The sequence below is a fragment of the Myodes glareolus genome, chromosome 14 (genome assembly GCF_982192425.1).
Source record: "Myodes glareolus chromosome 14, mMyoGla1.1, whole genome shotgun sequence".
NCBI lineage: Eukaryota > Metazoa > Chordata > Mammalia > Rodentia > Cricetidae > Myodes > Myodes glareolus.
Window position 1 is genome coordinate 48,694,614 of NC_142039.1, and position 14,112 is coordinate 48,708,725.

At 53.7% G+C, this 14,112-nt stretch overlaps 1 protein-coding gene and 1 long non-coding RNA gene across 2 annotated transcripts in view; one reads left to right on the top strand and one right to left on the bottom strand.

The window, feature by feature from the left end:
* LOC146892022 (uncharacterized) overlaps nucleotides 1-8,067 on the bottom strand; it is a 28,793-nt gene extending 20,726 nt beyond the window's left edge. The window contains exon 1 of the long non-coding RNA XR_015005118.2: nucleotides 7,651-8,067. This is a non-coding gene — a long non-coding RNA (uncharacterized LOC146892022). The remainder of the gene's footprint in view (nucleotides 1-7,650) is intronic.
* Nucleotides 8,068-8,165: 98 nt separating this feature from the next.
* Nucleotides 8,166-13,906, top strand: Foxf2 (forkhead box F2). Its single transcript, XM_048428147.3, has 2 exons — nucleotides 8,166-9,755; nucleotides 12,997-13,906. The coding sequence occupies exons 1-2, from the start codon at nucleotides 8,582-8,584 to the stop codon at nucleotides 13,158-13,160; spliced, it is 1,338 nt and encodes a 445-aa protein (XP_048284104.3). The 5' UTR covers nucleotides 8,166-8,581; the 3' UTR covers nucleotides 13,161-13,906.
* Nucleotides 13,907-14,112: the final 206 nt, after the last annotated feature.

A 14,112-nucleotide genomic window follows, 5' to 3' on the forward strand; every position in this document is an offset into this window, starting at 1 on the left:
ACGATGGGAAATGTCCTTTGGGGTGAGTCACTGCTTAGAGGTGTATTTGAAAACACTGTACAGCAAGAAGGATGATTCCAAACAACAACAACACACACATATAGATATGTTCTCTAGAACAGATCTGACCAGTGCTAAAGAAAGCAATGGTGATGGGGGAGGAGGATCAGGGCAGGACAGACTGGGAAGGTGATAGGCACACACCCAACTTTCAGTAAAGCACTCTCCCCGACTCAATAGCCGGGCAAAGCCAAACAACTTGCGCTTCCTTTAGATGGAGCACCACAATGGAGAATTCTGTTTGTGTAAGACACACACAATGGTGTCCTACTCTGATTTTGAACTGGAAGTAGAGAGGGTGCGCTACTCATTTACACCCAAAATGAAGCATTTAGTCTTGAAAGGGTCAGTTCTGGAGGTGTGATGTGTAACAAGAAGGGTGTTTTCATACGCAGACCCTCCAGAGATGTTTAAACTATTTCAGCAAGAAGTGAAAATAGAGAGAAATAATTAAGGCAAAAGAGATTTAAAAACAAAACAAAACAAAACTTGATTCTTAAGTGCAAGTGATATGTATGTGGTGCTGGTAGGGGGGAGTCGGTATCTTTGCCTACTCCTATACCTCACTGTGAATTCTTCAAAATATTGAACACAAAGGTACCAAAGTAAAACTCCGAGCTCTTCACAAAAGGATTTATTGTATGTGAAGTTTGCCGCCGGCCTTCCTTCTTCCCTTCCTTCCTTTTAAGAAAGTGTCATTGAGGAGCAAAGCCAGGTTCATTCTCAGACACCAGGACTCAGAGAACAGCCAGTGGGATACCTGGGTCAGTGGGATGCTTGGGTCTCTGGTTCAAGTCCAGCATGCTGGCAGAGTCTACTCCCACCTGCCTGGAGCCTCCACTTTGGGTTCAGCCCGCCCCAAAGGACCCTTCACGTTCCATATCACCTTGCAGAATTTCAACAGGACAAAGTTAGGGAGCCAAAAAGTTTTCCTCCGTCAAAAAGAGTGACTTGGTCACTCAGGTCACTAAGGCCAACGGGAGATCAGATGGCTGAGGTCCAGAAAGGAAAAGGAAAAGGACTGTGAAAAGGAAAAGTCGCTGTGAAACCCACCGCAACAGGTTTGGGGGTGATTAGTTCGTTCTTCCTTAGTTAGAGTTGGCTGGTTGGTCGTCCATTTGTTTTTGGTTCACTGGTTTGTTTACAGTAAGACCAGAGAAAAGTTCCAGGAGCTCCCCTTGAAATTTGAAAACGAAGAAACAAAGCCCTAACCACTCCCGCCCCCTCCACACACACCGCTTCTGCGAACCAAAAACTAAGGCAACTGAATGAACTCTTCTACAATAGTATATTTTCCTCTGAAAATGGAACTGGAGAATGCGCGTTAAGGGGGCGAACTGAACGCGAGATAAGCTAGTATCTGACGGCACGTGTCCACCTAGGGATAGAACTAGCGCACCTCAGACTTGTGCGCGGGCCTGGAGCTCCCCACCACCACCCACCACCTTGCTCCAGCACCCCACAGGTGAAGCAAAGCAGTTGGCAGATCACTGCGTGCTGTCCCTCAGGATGCTATTTCCAAGAGCCTGGCGCCACCCAGCGGAATCAAGATGAACTCCGAGCGCCTCTCAGCCCCTAAGATTTTAAAGCACACAAAAGCCAGCAGACACTCACTCCTCGAAGAACTCCAAAAGCCCACGCCCAGAATTTGCAGCTCACTCCCTCTACCAGCAAGGACACTGTGATCAGACGCTATAAGTATGTCAGCCAGGCTATACTCTCCTCTTGGACCCCCAAGAAGCAAAGTGTGTTCTCCCAAAATACAAACAAAGGAGCATTCGGAGTTGATATCACTCGGAGCAGGGGTATAGGTTGGCAGGGGGCAAGACAGAGTTGTGGGGAAGGTGGGAAAGAGGAGGAGGAGGTCAATAAATCATTTGGAGGGATTTTTGGCTTTGGTCCTTGTTTCCGAAAGTTCCGGAGCGGCTTTGACGTTGGGTACATAGTTACTCTCTTTTCAAGCTCGTCTCTCCCCATTGCAGGATCCCTGGTGTCCAAGGATTGTGTTTGAAAGAGAGGAAGCATTCTTGAAGTGGTGGGTGACGGATTGTCTAAACCCTTCTAAGATATTCTGGACGGGGTGGGGGGATTTTGAGGCAACTCAGCCTCGAAGATCCCCTGGGAAGAAGGGGTGAGGGAACAACGCCCACACGCAATCCAATCCGGAGCCAGGTGCAACAGAATACAGGAGGTGGGCAAGGCCTGTCTGGAGAGGGAGGACTAGGGACAGGTGGAAACCCCTGTACCCTTGGTATTCGAGATTCCCAGTCTTTCAGGCTGGAGTCGTGGGCGCAGCGGTGTGGTTTGGTAGGGGGAGGAGGCCCTCAACACCCTGGTGTCAGGAGAGAGCGATGGAAGGGGCACGGAGTTATGGGGCACCCTCAAACCACTCTTCGGATCTCATTGGTTTCTCTGTCACTTTGCTACCTGTGGTTTGCCTTACTGTTGTTGATTTTCCTAAGCCCCAGTGGGAAACCTAGCCAAAGTAGAAGACTAATACTGACGGGGGAAGGGCTTAAGGATGCCCGAATCCATGCCAAACACATAGGTCTATCAGGAGGAACCCCAGAATGCCCAACATCAGGCCGAGAGGACCACTCTGGGGTCCTCCTGGTAGTACTGGAACCGGAGGCCACTAAGCATCAGGAGCCTCTTTCAGGAAGGGTTAGATGCAAGCCCAATGTGGACTGAAAAACGGAAGGCTAGGTTGGGGGCTGCTTAGGTCCAGCTCTCCCAGACTCCATTCTTTCCCAGCATTCCTTTCCCCTTGGGCCAGTCGCGCTAGTCCTTAGCACTCTAAGACTCCTAGGACCAAGGGGCAAGTCGAAGAGGGACCCATGGCCGGGTGAGGGTGGCAATGGAGGAGGGAGAGTCCCCAGAAGCAGCACTTCAGAGGTGGCGTCTGGGCTCCCCGAGGTTCCTAGTCGGCCTCTGGGCGCCAAGCACGTTTTATTTATCCCTACAGAGGATGCTGGAGGACAAAAGAAATATTTGGACGTCAGAACTGATTTATATTTTTGGAAGAGCTACGTTTCCTTTTCTGAAGAGAGGCGAGCGCGCCCCATATCCTGCGCTCGGCGGGAGGACTGCACCGAGTTTTGATGCGCCAGGAAGTTCATTTGCGCGGAGGCTCTGGGCCCGGCGTCCTGCCGTGATCGCTGCCCTCCCAGATATTTATTTATTTGGGGGGGGGGAGGGAAGGCAGAGGGTGAGAAGACCCAGCCAGACTAGAGAAGAAAACCCGGCCCCTGAGTTGGGACCTCCAGGGCGCTTCCGCGAGAGCCCGCCCGCCCACAGCCGGCCGACCTCCCCGCTCCATCGGGGGCGTCTGGGGCCAGTCTGCAGTCTCGGGGTGTTCGGTGGGTGCTCCTGTAGCAACCCTTCGTCCAATGGCCAGTGTTCTCCCGGAGGGACCAATCTGGGCTGTGCAGTGCCTCCCGCGTGAGCCCTAGTGGCAGGCCTAGCCACCTTCCTCCCTAAAGGCGGACAGAAAGAGGAGTAGGGGGGTGAGAAAACTCCCAAAAGAGACCGAAGAAGGGTGGGCGAGAATTCCCAAAGGAAGAGACACCCAAGGGCAGGGTGGTCACCCTGGAGCAGGACCTGGAAAGAGTGCAGTGGCCCAGGGCTCTTGAGAGCGCCTGCGCTGTACACTCATGCACAAGAAGCCATCAGGCTCCCACAGATTTCCAGATAATTTCAAAGTTAGATCTTGCACCCTAAAATCGGTCGACTTTTCTTCCAGCTGCACTAGCGGGCGCAGAATCAACGTGCCTACAGGCACTGCACTCACACTTGATTCCAGGGTGCGAAGTGCAGGCCCCCCAGCTTCTTTTCCATCTCTCCTCGGGTGATGATCTGGCCTTTGCCGGTGCCCCTAAACACAGCCGGCAGTGGAAACCTAAATGGCGTTTGTTCCTGGGGCGGGGGTAGGAGGATGTGGGCCGGAGGACTGGCTCCTGAGGACATTTCCTCATTTCGGAGTGCTTCTGGCCATCTAGAAAGGGATAGAAAGCGGCCTCTCTTTTTTTGCATAGGGGTCTGGTAGATTAGCCCTTCCGTCTCCCAGCATCTCTGACCTGGCCAGCTAGGTCATGCCTACAATCAGGCCCAGGAGCTGTGGAGCTGTGGAGCTGTGGGCTGATCTTTCAGGAAGGTGGGCTATAAAAGAGTCCTGCCCTGAGCACACGCGCTTGGAGAGCTAAAGGATGGATCCAAATAAAATATGTCTCTGGGTTTTTGCGACGAGGTAGCTGGGAGTTCTGATCTAAGGAAAGAGAGCGGACTCAAGAGGGAGTGTAAAATGATTAGCTTCACCTCTCTTCAATCCCTGCTTTCGCAGCAATCACCTAATACCAAAAAGATCAACTCTGTTCCTGACCGATCCTTTAAAGACGTCTCCTCGTCTTTAAAGCGGTGGCGTGCAAGATCCTGCTCTCTGCTCCACCACACGGCAATGAGAAAGCTATCTTGGGCGCTCAGAAACCTTCTGCCCACGGTAACCTAGTACCTAAACACACGGTGAAAATGGTGGGGCATCTTCCAATGATCATCTGCACGAGTCTTTCCCCACTCGGGTTCAGGCTGAAGGAAAGGGGGGTGCAGAACAAGCCGGCTCCCCCACGACAGATCCTAAATGCCCCTAAACACCACTTGTGTAGATGGGTCTCTCCCATCTCTACTGGTTTAGTCTAAACCAATTCATATAAAACCCACGAAACAAAGGAAGCGTGCTAAGAAAAGATGTAAACCGCAATAATGAAGAGATTTCCTAGAATAAAATGTAGATTACAGAACAAAATCAGAGAAACCCAATTTTCGCTGAGTTTACATTCCCTTGCTCTGGGGCAGGGGTGGGACTCTATGGGCTTGGAACGGGAAAGGAACCCGCAGCCCAGATGGAGACAGTTGACCAAACCCAAAAGCCATGGACTGGGGACTGTTCTGAGCTGTATACTTCTTGGTTAGCGAAGCACATGGGCTGATCTAGAATCATTAAATGAATCATACCTGTACTTCCCCATTTTTTTTAAAAAAATAAGATCTTGTTGTTTACAGGAAATTAAAATCTATGAAGGGCTCACAAGAGACAGGGACCTCCAAGGGAGTGGTACCAATCTAAACAAAACAAGGGTTCAGCAATGAGACTTCTAACCCTCCTGGCGGCTAGGGCTGGGGCTCAGGTAGAGCATCACCCTAGTCTGTGCCAATCCCCAACCTAGCAAAAAAATAAACAGGGAGAAAGAATTCGACCTCTTTGTTACCAGATGGGTTCTTACCCAATAGATTTGGATACATCCATGGTTGAAACACAGAAGTTTCCAGCAATAAACTGAAAAAAGCACTAAATTCGGAGTCTTCCCACTGCTCCATCCCTGGGCAAGCTGCATCACATGCCCCTAGGCAGGCCCTTTTGGAGAAGACCTCTTCCTGCCCAACAGCTTTCCCACTAAAGCTCCCCACCTTTCTGGACTTGGGAAGGGGCAGTGTGTAGATCCCCAGAAAGAAGAAGGCTTTGAGTTTGAGTTTGCAGGCTCCCTCATTGACCACTGCCTAGGATCTGCTGTTTCTGACAGATTTAGGGAAACTTGAGACCCTGATTGATACCTGGATAATAAAAAGAATTCTTCCAAAGCCCCTTGTAACTTAACCAGTTGAATCAGTAGAAACTAAAAATACATCAAGGGTGGGTTTTTAATTTTTTTAAAAAAATAGGAGTTACATATAGGAGTATCTGTAACATTCCTAAAGTCTCAAATATCCATTATCGAAGGACCCTATTGGCTCCCAAACTGGGAGCTAATGGCAGGGAAGGTTATTAAACTATGCCATGGTTTTAAAAGGTTTCCCAAAACCCTTTTTAGGCCAATTTAAAGCAAGTCCCGTGGGGTCTGAGATACACAGAATCTCCAGGTACAGAAAACAGAACAGGTGCACAGCCGAGTGACCACAATACTAATTTCATAAAAGGTCCCCCAACCTGTTGCCCGCCTATAAAGTGACCGTCCCCTTCCCAAACTCGATACACACTCACACACAAACACAGAACACTAAAGCGGGCCCATGGAGCTCCTTTAGGCCAATACCATCCTCTACACCCAATTTTTCCTTCATTTAAATAGTTATTTTCAGACACTGAAAATTTCGGTTTAATGAGCACATATTTACTTTCATATTAAATCTCATCATAAAATTAGTTCGGGCAAAATGACGAAAGAGAATGAAGGGGGACCAGCATGAAATAAATGGGGACTTGCACCCCAAATGTTCAGTCGTCAGTCAAAAAGAAATTCTTAGGAAGTCGAAACAACTTCAACCCCCAACCCAATCAAAACATCCCTTCCGGAAAAGAGCGACTTGTTTCTTTTTTTCTCTTGCAAATGAGCGGTCCACTCAGTTCTGCTTGGCGGTGTTTTCTTAGCTGACTCCGGGCTACAATCGGGCCATTTTCGGACACATTCCCATGTAGGTACCAGGGGTGCTCTGGAGGAAGCTGTCGACGCCTGTTCAGCTAATTTAGGTTTTCTTTGTCTAATTACTGTGGAGCTTAGGGAAAAGGAGCCGGGCTCAGGGCAGTAAACTGACACTCGGGCTCTGTGTGTGGTATCCAGGCAGGGTTTGATGGAAAAAGCCTGCTTCCACTCAACTTCAGGTCACTGTCTGGGGCCAGCCCCCTCCCCCCGCACCCGCCCTTTCCTCTGTTCCTCAGACCCACCAGCGCTCTGCGTCGTGAGCAGTTCCTACGTACTAGGACACTGAGAGTTGGTGCACCCCCACCCCCACCCCGGGGGACCAGACTCCACTGAGCTCCACAAGACTCTTTGTTGCATCTATACTGGGGTCCCTACAGCATCCTCCTTGCCCTCCCACCTTCCTAGCCTCTCCAGAACACAGCAACCCAGTCCTCTCTGGGCAGCTGCAGAAGTTTGCACCTCTCCTTTGCTCCCCAGGTGGGCATCTCTCCCTCTGGGCCTAGCCACCAGCTCTTGTGTGGCCAGGCCTGCTTCAGCCTCCAGCTCTCTTTGCAGCCCCTGTCCGGGGTCAGACTACATTTCCCCGCACGTGTAATCCAATAACTAACTGTCGGGTCTCGTTGGAATGATTTCTCCCGAGGGCCATCTCTCTCTGAGCCTACTCTTACCGAGATGAATAAGCCACATCTAGGGGAGTGTTCTCGGCTGAAGTGAGCTTGGCCGTGGCACGGGAGTGGGGAGGGGGGAAGACTGACGCTGTAAGCCCACTGGCAGCTTTGTGAACCTTCAGTGTTGACGATAAATACAGCTATCTCCTAACCTCGGAGTCTCTCGCTCTCGCTCTCGCTCTCGCTCTCTCTCTCTGTCTCTCCCTCCTTGAGGTGGAAACGACAAGTCAGTGGAAGGTGGAAGCAAACTAAAACGAATCCATTCGACTCAAGTATCCTGAGTGTCTAAAAGTTGGCCCAGGTTTCTCACCCAAACCCCAGTGCTCAGCTTACAATATGTTCTTAACTGCCCCGGGGCCATAGCTCAAGGGCGCCCAGTGCTTGCCCTCTATGAACTCTCAGAAGCCTGCACGTCCAGCCAGAGAGAGAGAGACCCAGGATTGGCACGTTACCTTGGGACGTCTGGCACCCTGGCGTGTGGCTGAGGGCGGCACTGTCTAAACGAAGTTGACAGATGGTGTCAGTTCGGGCACTGGGAATCTTGGCTAAGGAGGCTCTTCCAGGGCACCGTTGCCCCAAGACTCAGCCCCCACAGGGTCCTGAAGAGGTGGAGGGGGGGCGGGGTGGGTCCATTCCCGGCGCGGGTGGGTGGGGGTTTTTGGGATAGGAAATGGGCTGCTGGAAGTGACAGAGAATGAGTTGCTGAATCAAGGGATAGTCGAGCCTTGCCAAGGTTGGGAGTTCTCCTCCCAGCAGAAGAGGAAAGGAAAAGAGACTAGAGAAGAATTAGTACAGCGAGTAGGACCCGGGAGAGTCAGGGAGGCGATAAGAGCAAGAGCCCGCCGCCAGGTCCGGAGGGGGGGAGGAGTGACGCGGGCCCAGTGCGCCCTCCCCGGGGCGGGCGGCGCGGAGCGAGGAGGGGGCAGGGCGGGGTGGGGTGAAGGGAGGGAGCGAGGGAGGGAGCCAGGCGGCCGCAGGGAGGGCGCGCCAGGGAGGAAGTCCAAGAGACGGAGAGAGGAGCACTCCTGAAAGAAGACGACAGGCTAGTCCCCGGGGTCCGGGCTGAAGTCTCGGCTCGAGGGCGCAGCTGTCCCGCTACGGACAGCGTCGCCTTGGTGGCCTAGGAGGTAGTTGCGCAAGGCGCCGGCCGGAGGCTCGGAAGAGGGATGCGCGGGGCGTTGCCTCCGACCCGCCGCCGCCGCCGCCCGAAGCCCCAGAGGAGCTGAGAGAGGCTACTCCGAAGCGCTGGCCCGGAGTGGCCCCGGCTGCGGCGCGGCCGGCGTACTAGGGCGCTCGCCCGGCTTGTGGGCCAACCCGGCTCCGGCGCCGCTGGTCCCGGTCCGGGGTCCGCCCCCCAGGCCCGGCCTCGCTCCAAGCTCCCAGATGACCACCGAGGGCGGGCCCCCGCCACCCCCTCCGCGCCCGCCGCCTGCCCCACTCCGCCGTGAGTGCAGCCCGGCGCCCGGCGCGCTCCAGGCCGCCTTGATGAGCCCGCCGCCCGCCGCCACCCTGGAGACCACCTCGTCGTCGTCATCTTCATCTTCTGCCTCCTGTGCCTCGTCCTCTTCCAACTCGGTCAGCGCCTCGGCGGGTGCCTGCAAGAGTGCGGCGGGTGGCGGCGGCGCGGGATCCGGGAGCGGGGGCACCAAGAAGGCGACCTCAGGGCTGCGGCGACCCGAGAAGCCGCCCTACTCGTACATCGCGCTCATCGTCATGGCCATCCAGAGCTCGCCCAGCAAGCGCCTGACGCTCAGCGAGATCTACCAGTTCCTGCAGGCGCGCTTTCCCTTCTTTCGTGGCGCCTATCAGGGCTGGAAGAACTCCGTGCGCCACAATCTCTCACTCAACGAGTGTTTCATCAAGCTACCCAAGGGCCTCGGGCGGCCCGGCAAGGGCCACTACTGGACCATCGACCCGGCCAGTGAGTTCATGTTCGAGGAGGGCTCGTTCCGCCGGCGGCCGCGCGGCTTCAGGCGGAAGTGCCAGGCGCTCAAGCCCATGTACCATCGTGTGGTGAGTGGCTTGGGCTTCGGGGCCTCACTGCTGCCCCAGGGCTTCGACTTCCAAGCGCCCCCTTCAGCGCCTCTGGGCTGCCACGGTCAGGGTGGCTATGGTGGCCTCGACATGATGCCCGCAGGCTATGATACAGGCGCGGGTGCTCCGGGCCACGCGCATCCACACCACCTCCACCACCATCACGTCCCCCATATGTCGCCCAACCCGGGCTCCACCTATATGGCTAGCTGTCCGGTGCCTGCAGGTCCTGCGGGCGTCGGTGCGGGAGCGGGTGGCAGCGGTGGCGGTGGTGACTATGGGCCGGACAGCAGCAGCAGCCCAGTGCCTTCATCCCCGGCCATGGCGAGCGCAATAGAGTGTCACTCGCCCTACACTAGCCCTGCGGCACATTGGAGTTCGCCTGGCGCCTCACCTTACCTCAAGCAGCCTGCCCTGACGCCAAGCAGTAACCCTGCAGCCTCTGCTGGCCTGCACCCCAGCATGTCCTCCTACTCGCTGGAGCAGAGCTACTTGCACCAGAACGCCCGCGAGGATCTCTCAGGTAAAACAAAGCTCCCAGGCCTGCTGCAGCCTTGACCTAAGGGCCGGGGATACTGCGCCTTCCGTCCCCAACGCTGGGGTCTGTTTGAGTGGGGTGTTGGGGGGATTGTTCACCGTATTCTTGGCTGGGAGGATACGATTTGATCTTACAGCATTCTCTGATACTATGGGCCCGGCTGGTGGGCTCCAGAATTCGCCGACTGGAGAAGGGTGGTGCCAAGTCCTAACTTTCTTGGCCTACGGTACGACACTGCAGACTTTTCTCCCAATTAGGCCAGACTCCGCTCTGAAAGAAGGCATGTGACTTTTGGAGACCTTGGTGGAGGAGTTGGGTTTGGTTCATTTTGTTCTCCTTACTCTTCAAAGTTCATTTTGCCCTGCTTTAATTACAAAAGTAAATGGCAGAGAGGAAGAGTTCTTACCTGAGCAAGGAATGAAAGGAGAAGGCAGGGAAAGGGAAAGAAAGAGAAAAGCTGAGAGTCCCAAGGACATTGTCAGTGCATGCCAGTGACAATGGGGCACCAACGAGAAGTCATTGAGCTCACACAACACAGTGGATCTAGTTAAGGACACCAGTTTGTCCTGTGCCTCAGGGCATGGGTGCCCTGGTGTGATACCCCCAGGAAATGTGCCTAGAGGCCACTTGTAGTGTGGCTGGTTTATGCTGTGTGGGTTGCAAATTATGAAAATTTATTGACTTGTGAAAAGTGGTGAAGGGTGGGAGGAGAGGAGGGAGTGGAGAAGAGAATTTTGTGTTTGGCTAACTTTATCTAGAGGATAGCACTAGACCCTTATTAAATCCCCTGAGACTCCCACGGGTGCAGATTGAAATCTGGGAGCTTGTCTGTCAAGGGCAAAACCCAAAGGTGCTGTCTCCCACACACTTCCCATCCCAGTCAGAACAGTCACAGGGTGATGCTTACCTTCATATGTTTGTGCCTGCATAGGCAACAGGAGCTTGGGGGAATGGGGACGCCAAGAAACAGCAAAAGATCTTGGAGAAATTTCCCAAATAAGCCTTTTAACTGGGGGTCCCAGAGGTTAACCAAACAAAGACAGTCTAGGCAGGACCACACGGGAGAGGATTTTAGGCTGACTTAACCCACAGAGAACAGAGTCTTGTTCAATTTTATGGGAATTTCAACAAGTAACCAATACAGATGACCCTCTCTCAGATTCCCCACCCCACCCCCACCTCCTGCCCCTCGGGCTAGCTGTCAGTCTCCCTCCAACACACTGAGCTGGAACCTATTCCTCCCTCCCACCTTCACTAGGCCTGCTGCTCCAGGTCCATCCTCTGTCCTTCCCTTTGGGTAGACCTAGCTTACCTTGAACTCAGGTTTCCCAGCTTTCAGCAATTAATAAATAAATCTAGAAACAAACAAGCAAATGCCCAGGAAAGAGATTTCTGGCCCTTCTATTAGATCCATATCCTATACCACCCACTCTAGGCCATGCACAAAACTCCCAGAAGCCCCCGGATGTGGCAGCTTAGCTCTTTAGCTTGGACAGAATGAGAACTGTCCAGCTAATAAGGCAGACCACCTATCTGTTTTCCCCGTGCCTTGTCGTGAGCAGTCTTTCCCGCAAGCGATAGCGTAGGCCGACCTGGCCCTGCTGCCCTTTTTTCATCGAAATTTGTCCTCCTCTCTTCCTAGAATAGTCTCCTGATTTTGTCACCTTTATTAAAGACCTCATGAGGGTGGTTTCAAAGAGCCCCCCCCCCGCCCCCGCCGCCGCCGCATTGTAAATGGGGAGCCTGCAGGGTCTGGTTCTGAGTGCTGCCCACACGACTGTGGCCCATTGAAACTGGAAGGTCCCGCAAGGCCAGTCACTGCTGAGGCGGTGGCCCAGGGACAGCTGGCAGCCCCCAGCATCACATCGCCACGCACACAGAGCGACCCTCCTTCCGCCACACACCCGCACGCGCCTCGCCCTCCACTTTCAAGACCGTGGAGGAGGCGTCGTTCTCAGGGAGGCAGTGGCAGCTCGATCCGCCAGGGCCGAGAGTAGTCAGCGCGCACCGCGAAGCCCTGCGTGCCCCACAAGCCCGGTGTCTGCGGGTCAGTCGCGGTCCATCAGAGCGCCAGCGGCGACCTGGGGTGCTCGCTGGCTGCAGCAGTGGTGGCGAAGGATCCGGCCGTTTCCCGCGCGCACCTGGGCCGCTTCTCCGGAGCCGAGCAGCGCTGAGTGGTCCCTCGTCGCCGCCGAGGCCGAGCCACACCCGCCGCTGAGCGGCCTGGTCGATCAGCGGCGGGTGGCGGGTGCCAACCATAAGACTAACGCGTCGCCGGCCGCACTTAACGCTTTTCTTCTGCTTACAGCCGCAACGGGGAGCAGCATCGGGGGTCACACAGGCGTGTGGCTGGTGCCGATCACACCAACCGGGTGCTTGGGGATGGCCTCCCTCGCAAACGCGGCGAGATGGGCACTGAAGCCCCAAGCCCACAGCTCCCTACTCCCATCCCCGGGGTCAAGAAAGCAAAAGCAAAAGTGGGCGGCAGGTTGGCGCTGCGAGGGACCGGCTCAAGCTCTGGGCAGCCTGACACAGGCCGTCCCCCGGCTCCGCCGCCAGTTCCCTCGGGGAGTCCTAGGGCAGTTAGATACTCCGGTCAAAGAACACTTCTCAGCTTCCTAAACTTCAGGTTTATAAAAGGGTGGACGAAGGGGTCGGGGCGGGGCGGGGGGGGGCTGCGGACTGGGGATGGGTAGTGGGCTGCTCCCCCCGCCCCCACTTCTCGGGCTCCTAGTCCTCCAGCGTATTGTCTCTGTCATCCTTTGTGGATGATGGGGACAGCCCTCTTTTTCCAGCATCTTGATCTGAGATAGGAAAAAAAGGCACAAAAATAGAGGTGAAGGTTGCAGAGGTGTTGGCAGAGTGCTTGTGCCCAGCGCAGCCTGGATCTAGGCCTGGCAGAGAGGTCTCTGGAGCCCGAGAGGGAAGTGGGGATTCATGCACAGATTACCTCTAAAAGAAGGGTGGGGGGGGGGGAATGCTTAAAACCGGGACAAGAATCTTGGGACTTCAGGGAGCTCTGAGAGCTGGGTTTTTGTTTGTTTGTTTTTGTCTTGTTGTGATTGTTCGGTTATTTCCTTTCCTACCGGTTTTATAGTCATATACCCAAAGGCACCACCAGTCAAAATACCACAAATTAAGTTGAAATTTTAAAAGTAATACACCTCACCGCCATCTGGGTGACTTTTACTGAAAAGATTTTTTTTCCTCTCCTTTCTTCTTCCAGTGGGACTGCCCCGTTATCAGCATCACTCCACCCCAGTGTGTGACAGAAAAGATTTCGTCCTCAATTTCAATGGCATTTCTTCTTTCCATCCCTCCGCTAGTGGCTCTTATTATCACCATCACCACCAGAGCGTGTGCCAAGATATTAAGCCCTGTGTTATGTGAATGGACAGAGAGGTCTTGAAGGCTGCTCTTCCTCTTCTCCCTTTTCTCCTCTCCCCTCTGAGAGGGGCAGCTAGGAACTGCAACGGACTCACATTCTGTGCACACGGACAGATAGCAGTAAGTAACACACCCGTCACTCACACAAATGCCCAGGGGAGCCCTGCTCGCCGATATTTGCCCACCCGTGGAAGAGGAAACTGTTGGCAAGGCAATACCCCAGAGGAGGGACAGAGAGCGGACGTGATGGTAAAATGTTACTATGTGTAAGACGGAAACTTTCAGTTCTGGGTGGTCATTGCGTTCACTGATCAGGGTCTGAAAAGGTGTGTGTGTGTGTGTGTGTGTGTGTGTGTGTGTGTGTGTTGTGGTGTGCTTTTCAAACGGGCAGTGCTAAAAGCACAGTATTTCAAAAAAAAAGCCTTGTTTAGTTGACTGGCCCAGTAGGAGATTTTGCCCACCCCACCCCCAACACTCCCTTCGGATACAGGTGCCAAAGAACATTGTGAAGAAATGAAGAACCGACGAGCCTAGTTTAAGAAAGTGGCTCTCAGTATTGTGACAATACAATATTTTTACAAGGTTGTTTTTCTACCACCATATTCTTAAAAGTATTTTTATGATCTTCGTATACTCACACTTCGCTTGTATTTTAAAAGGAGGGTATATTTGCACTTATGTATACTTTTACAGTTTGCCAAACTATTTTGATGTAAGATTTTTTTTCAATAAAATGTGTTTAACAAATAGTTGCTTTAGGAACCCTTTCCTCTGCAGTCACCCTGTCATGGCCACACACCCCCAGGCAGCCTTGCAATTCTAGACTGCCCAGCCTCAAGTTGTATAACTGACACGAAGCGAAGCGGGAGGCCTCTGCTTTGAATAAGCCTGGCCAGTCCTGACTGTGGGTCTTCTCAGGGAGACACTTCTGTCATTCCTTTCTCTACCCCACTCT